We start from the raw sequence: 7500 nt of genomic DNA on the forward strand, positions 1-7500 counted from the left end.
CACACACACACACACACACACACACACACACACACACACACACACACACGGTTGACACACACACACACACACTTTCACATACATTGCACTTTCTAGAGAAACTTGGGTGTGAGCATGGTAAGATGAGTTATTTCTAGCAATCACTCTCCCTCCGAAAGGAACCAGTCCAGCAGTGAAAAGATAACTACGAACTAATACCAATGCAGACAGTTACGATGATGTGTAATGGAGTGATGGGCGAGAGGGTTGAGCGAATGTCAGTGTACATAATGTAAGGAGGAAGGAGTAAATATTGCATGTGTGGATGTCAGAGCTAATGTGGGTGTGAGATGGTATATGGTGGCGTGCTGAGATGGATGAAGATGCCGGAAAGACTGAGTTTTCTGGCTTGAGTAGATGTTATATATATATATATATATATATATATATATATATATATATATATATATATATATATAGTTAATCGCAGAAGGCTTTCCTAATCTTTCAATAGTCTTGTTGTCAACATATACATCAACCTGGAAATAAATGCCACTCAGCAAGTAATGGCCTATAATTCCGAAATGTTAATTTATCCAAATTTTAAAGGTATCTATAGTTTTGCGCTAATTAACCTTCTTGTGTCTTATTCCCCTGTCCCACGACATAAAATTAAAGTTGCATCGTTTACCTTTGAGTTTCATCCCATATTTTCTATTAACATTGTTCTGTATTTCTAACAAAATTTCATAGCTGAAACGATAGATTTGACATGAATTTAAATATCTGGTGACAGAACACACTGACCAGGTGTATTGGTGTGGTTGAAGGCAGGCACGATATTTTGATACAAAGTTGGTACACACATCACCATACACTAGTGACCAAATTATTTAATCGGCCTAAATAAAACCACCATCATCTCTAAATAAACCGCAAATCAGTAGCAGAGAAAGACTGAATCATATCCATCAGAATATCGGAATGAGGAGATACTAAGTAATCTTCGCCACCATCAACATCTAGACATCTTTGTCTTACCTAATGTTAGAATGAGGTACCACTTTATTTATTTCTTTATTTATCTATCAGTCCTGAGAAGCAAGATGATATCCTTTTCGTCAACGCGCCTACATGTATACCGTAGCGCTATACTCAGCCTGTGTGTGTGTGTGTGTGTGTGTGTGTGTGTGTGTGTGTGTGTGTGTGTGTGTGTGTGTGTGTGTGTGTGCGTGCACTTCAACTCCTAGGCTTTTTGATGGATTTGAATGAAACTTCCCAAGTGAGTTGGTCAGGTTCCTGGAAAGGTCTTCCAGTATACACAATTTTCCAGTCACAATTTTTAGAGAGTTCAGCTCCCTTAGCCGTATTAAAATTCTCAGAAATAGATAAAGAAGAGGCAGATATGACTTTGATATCATAGTATGTGTTGTAAAATGGAGTCTTACTCATAATCCGATAATTAAGGAGCGTGACCCCCCAAATGACTCCTGGGGAGTCAGCCTCCCTCCCCAAAATAAAAATGATCAGAAATGAGGGAAAGTGAGAAACGGGTTTCAGCAAAACTTCTCAGGTCAGTTTGGCAGGTTACTTGCTGATGTCCTCATTATTATCAAATTTTTCACCATTATTTTTAGGGGGTTAGCCCCACTACAAAACTTATAAAGAATGGAAAATAGATGAAGGAGGGCAGACATGATTCTGATATCTTAGTGCATAGAGTACAATGGACTCTCATCCTTAATACAATTGTGGGGGAATGTGACTGTCACCCCAAAGTGGGTGTCTCCAGATTCTTTAAACTAACTGTACAAATGACATATCAGAATGTACAAAGAAGGATACCCAAACAACCTTTGTATTTGCAATTAAAAATTTAATTCCGAATATCAGATTTAAACCCCATTTAAACTTACACAATTCCCTAATGGAACACATTTAGCTATATACGAAAGCATACAGTATATATCGGTATATATATATATATATATATATATATATATATATATATATATATAAACCTCTCCCTACAACAGGGACTTAGCAACACACACACACACACACACACACACACACACACACACACACACACACACACACACACACAAGACTAGAGGGAAACCAATTAGGATAACATACACCCAAATACCAAACTTATTACTGTCCCACTTCAAAGCAACACCGCAGTCCCCCACACAATAACCCCCCTGGGGCCTGAAACAGACTAACGGTGTACTGAACTCGTACACCTCGCAGGGTATCAGCTACCTTTAAACTACCAGAGTCTCGGACTCTGATACAGCCAAACCTAGACACAATAACATAGCATATTAATACCAGACAATATGTAAATAACCAAAAGGAATGTGCTACCTGAGCTACACAACAACTGCTGCCCTTCCACCGCCTCCACTGAACACTGTCACTCGCACTGAATTACTCGACTGCTTTATAATCTCAGCACTTAACTGGGGATCCCCTTAGCCAATGTAAATCCCGTCATACACCCAAGGTTCACCATAACACTAGCACCAGTAACGAGGCAGCAGGAGGTGCGGCACAGTCCGGGCAACAGCTGGTATGGAACTACCAGGCCACTCCTCCTTCTCTCTCTCCTCAGCTCGGTAACTGGTTACCAAAATAGATTTGTATACATACGAGATACACCAAATCATTAACTAATGGTTCATACTTTTGCTTGCATTAAACAATTCCAAATACACACAACTCATTAAACTAACGAAAACCATTTGACAATATGAACAGAACAATTACTAAAGACTTATTAATCATTATCAGCTATTCTTCAAATATCTGAACCATCCAGCCAAATTTGAAACAGGTACTCGACTCGTCTTCATAAAGCATACCGCCATACATGAACCCTGGAAATATATGTATGAAATAGTATCGAATTTATTAGACTACTCAAGAAAGAAAAAAAAATCAAAACAAAACCAGCGGAAGAGTTGCTGACAATACCTCCCCATTTAAGAAGAAAATCTATTTTCTTATTACATTCTGCTCAAGTAATCAGCTCCTACATTTTCACTACCTTTAATGACCTTCACATTCAACGTGTATGGCTGCAGAAATAAGGCCCATCTCATCAACCTCCCATTAAGGTTCTTAGCGGATTGCAAGTACACAAGTGGCTTATGATCAGTTTCCAAATTAAACGGGTGCCCATACAAGTATGCCTCAAACTTTTTTACACCCCACACTAGAGCAAGACATTCTTTATCTATAACTGAGTAGTTTCTCTCCCTGGGTAACAGTTTTCTACTTGCATACGCGACAGGTTTCTTCACTCCATCTTGCTCCTGCAGTAGCACAGCACCCAGTCCTTGGTCAGAGGCATCTATTCGTAGAGTAGAGGGCCGATTCACATCTGGCAGCAACAACACAGGATCTCTGGAGATACGCAACTTCAATGTTTGAAATGCATTATTTTCCCTATCAGTCCATTCCAACACATTTGGTTTCCGTTTCCTAGTTAGTTCAGTGAGGGGAGCAGCAATGGTTGAGTAGTGGGGAATAAACCTTCTATAATATCCACTAAGTCCAAGAAAAGACTGGAGTTCCTTCTTTGTCCTAGATGTGGGAGCTTCATTGATACTGGTTACTTTGTCCTTCATTGGTTGAAGCCTGTCACCCCCCACAACGTGGCCCAGATATTCCAAGCTGGCCATGCCCACATGGCATTTGGAGGGACGAGCTGTAATTCCTGCCTCTTTCAGCTTCCGTAACACCTCACCCAAAATGACCAAGTGTTCCTCCCACGTCTGTGTGTGGATTAATATGTCGTCCAAAAAGTGCTGTACTCCCGCCATACCTTGAAACACCTTCCTCATTAGCCGGTTAAAACTAGCTGGAGCGTTGACTAATCCGAAGGGGAGAACTTTGAACTGGAATAATCCTTTATCTGTTTGGAATGCAGTGTAGAGTTTACTGTCCTCTTCTAGTGGGATCTGCCAGTATCCCTTACTCAATTCAAGTTTCGTGAAAAACTTGCTTCCATTCAACACTCCAAAAATGTAATCTGGGTCAGCCATTGGTTCACAATCAAAAACAGTTAAGGCATTCAATTTCCTAAAGTCCAGACATATGCGGTTGGACGAATCTTTCTTTTTGACTACCACCATTGGTGTTGAAAAAGGTGGGTTAGAAGGCTCAATGATATCCCATTTTTTCATCAGTTCTATCTCCTCATTTATGGATTCTCTTAAAGCATATGGAATGGTATAGGGTCGAGATCGCACTATCTGTGGTTGGGTTAGCTCTATCTTATGCTCAAGCAAAGATGTCAAGCCAGGTTTACTGGACAATACTGGACTAAATCTTTGCAGAAGTTCTCTTACTTGGGTTTGCTGCTCCGTAGATAGATATGGGTTGATGTGTACATCGGTGTAGGACTCCTTACCCTGTACCCCGGGCAGAACCAAATCTTCACTCCCGTAGTCTTCCTCATCTTCAATTACAGCCCCATCATCATCTGTTCCTGAATTACCATTCTGCCTGGTGAAATAATACTTGAGCATATTGGCATGAAACACTTTGAATTTCCCATTAATTTCTGTTTCGTAATCCATTTGACCTTTCCTACGTTGGATGGTGTATGGACCTTTCCACTGTAGAAGCAATTTATTATTTGCAGTTGGGAGCAAAACCAATACTTTGTCCCCAATAGAAAACTTTCTCTCTTTGGCATTCCTGTCAAAATAACGTTTATACTTAGTTTTTGACTTTTCCAGCTGTTCCTTTGCTAGTCTACACGTCTCCTTCAATCTTTCTCTCAGGTTAAAAACGTATTGGTAGCTAGTAAGCACTTCTCCTTCCTGTTTTTCCTTGTCCCATAACTCCCTCAAAATACTAATGGGGCCCCTGACTGTCCGCCCATACAAAAGTTCAAAAGGGGAGAACCCTAGGCTAGCCTGGGGAGCCTCCCTGTAGGCAAAAAGAACAGCGGGAAGGTACCTATCCCATAGTTTTGGCTGCTCAGCACAGGTTTTTTTCAACATATGCTTAAGTGTTCCGTTATACCTCTCAACCAGTCCATTTGCCTGTGCATGATAGGGAGTAGTGGGAAGATGACGAATGGAAAGCAACCTCCTTACCTCTCCCATCATATCAGAAGTGAATTGAGAGCCTCTGTCAGAAACAATTTCTTCTGGTACACCCACCCTTGAAAATATCTCCAGCAGAGCCTCTGCCACGGTCTCTGTGTCCACCTTACTCAATGCCACTGCTTCAGGATATCGAGTGGCATAATCCACCAGGGTCAAAATGTAGAGCTTACCGGACTCACTTCTGGGTTCAATGGGCCCCACCAAATCCACTGCCACTCTCTGAAAGGGTGTATCAATCAAGGGAACCTCACCTAATGGTACTTTACCCACCTTCCCTTTGGGAACTGTACGTTGGCAAATGTAACAGGATAAACAAAATCTTTTAACATCAGCCCCCATTCCAGGCCAAGCAAACTCCTGTTCTATCTTTCCCAACGTTTTATCACTTCCCAAATGTCCTCCAAAAGGCGATTCATGGGCAATACTCATCACCATCTCTCTAAATATCGTAGGTAAAACCAATTGTTTTATATCCTTCCCTTGAACACACTTTGTTCTAAATAACAAACCCTTTTCCACAGAGAAACTAGCTTTCTTAACGGTTTGAAACCCAGAATGGTTATCTTGTGCATATTTGAGCCAACAGCGTAATTGTTCGTCATCCTGCTGGGCCTCCTTCATGTCTTGTGCATCCAGTTGCAAGTTGTCCACAACTTTTAACTTCTTTGTGGTACGAGTTCTCTGGGATGCTGCCCTGGTTGCAACGGCATGGCTCTCTAGTAGACTTTCTAATTTTGTAGCACCTGCAATATTCCCAATTATTAATTCATAAACTGGATCATCCATGCAAACTGCCTCCACTTGTCCCGTGTAGTATGGAGTTTGAACTTCAAATTTTGCCAGCGGATGCTGTTCCACCTGTCCATTGACGAGTCTCACCTTCCTTTGCTGTCCCGTGAAGCACTCCTTCGGTACCAGTCCTTTCTTTACTACTACCGTACTGCATCTCGTGTCGCACAGTACATCTACCGCATGGCCACACACAAACCCTTTGGACACTGGCATCCTCGCTAAAGCACTCACTACGTCTACTGTCTGTCCACACAGTTGATTCCTGGAAGTCTCGTCCTCACTGCCTGGGTTAGAATCAGTCTCTGTACAGAGATTCACTTGTGGTCGACTCCTGTAACCTGTACTCGCATTACATCGTCGTGCCTGATGACCTGGTTTCCCACATTTGAAACACAATCCTTTCTCTACAAATAATGTCCTCTTATTACTTTGTTCCTCACTGTGTTGCACTGCAGCATCGGGTTCCTTTACCCCTGAAGAGGAGCAGCATGGTGTACGGGCATTCTGTAGTAATCCACCATGAGCTCGGACAAAACCTTCTGCAAGATTTATCATCTCCTGCAGGTTCTGTGGTGTTCGTTCTCGTAGATATACCTGCAAGTTTTTTCCACAACAATCAAGAAATTGTTCTGCTACAATTAATTCACACACCCCTTCGAATGATTTATCTGTATTAGATAACTCTATCCACCTGCTTAACAAATTTTGCAGCCTAGTTATAAATTGTGATACTTTCTCAAAACTTTGTGGTTTTGCCGTATGAAATCTCTTCCGAAATCCTTCTTCCGTGCACTCAAATCGGTCCATAAGAGCAGTCTTAACACACCCATAATGCACAGCTTCCTCCGCACTGAGTCTTGAATACACCTCCAGTGCAAGGCCCTTTAGATAGGAACTGAGTAACACTGCCCACCTATCCTCTGGCCATCCCACAGCCCTAGCAAAAATTTCAAATCGTCGTATATATGAATCCATGTCGACCGTTTTCTCGTCAAAAGGCGGCAGTGAAGGACCTTTAACTTGCATCTGTACCAACGACGGCTCTAACACTTCCACCACCCCCTCCTGAGTTGACTGAGTAACCATCTGACCCCTAGTCTGCGCAAGTCGCTCTTCCAAGTCCAATCGCTCTTTTAATTGTCTTAGCCTCTCTTGCTCCATTTCTAATTGGTCCTTGTCCTCCTGTCGTCGTTTTGCCCTTTCTGCTCTCCTATTCTGTTCAACGTAATTTCTTTCAGCTTCAATAAATTTTCTCAGCTCTTCTCCTTCATATCCCAACTCCTTTCCTAAACTGACCAAAGTCCCAAGGTCGGACATTTTGAGGTTAATACTGTCAGCACTCAAACCCCACAAATCCTCTTTGTAAATTCTGGTATCCTGGCGAGGTCGCCATATGTCACCCCAAAGTGGGTGTCTCCAGATTCTTTAAATTAACTGTACAAATGACATATCAGAATGTACAAAGAAGGATACCCAAACAACCTTTGTATTTGCAATTAAAAATTTAATTCCGAATATCAGATTTAAACCCCATTTAAACTTACACAATTCCCTAATGGAACACATTTAGCTATATACGAAAGCATACAGTATATATCGG

General features: G+C 41.6%; 1 protein-coding gene across 1 annotated transcript in view; it reads right to left on the bottom strand.

Moving 5' to 3' along the window:
• The window catches only part of LOC145400717 (uncharacterized), a 54661-nt gene that overhangs the window by 23725 nt on the left and 23436 nt on the right, over positions 1–7500 (bottom strand). The window contains exons 3-6 of the mRNA XM_080273155.1: positions 5640–6494; positions 5097–5327; positions 3094–4493; positions 2209–2287 (exon numbers count right to left, since the gene is read on the bottom strand). Of these exons, the coding sequence (XP_080129281.1) occupies positions 2209–2287; positions 3094–4493; positions 5097–5327; positions 5640–6494 (2565 nt within the window). The remainder of the gene's footprint in view (positions 1–2208; positions 2288–3093; positions 4494–5096; positions 5328–5639; positions 6495–7500) is intronic.

The sequence above is a fragment of the Coenobita brevimanus genome, chromosome 6 (assembly GCF_032717465.1).
Source record: "Coenobita brevimanus isolate Jiangsu-jjx chromosome 6, ASM3271746v2, whole genome shotgun sequence".
NCBI lineage: Eukaryota > Metazoa > Arthropoda > Malacostraca > Decapoda > Coenobitidae > Coenobita > Coenobita brevimanus.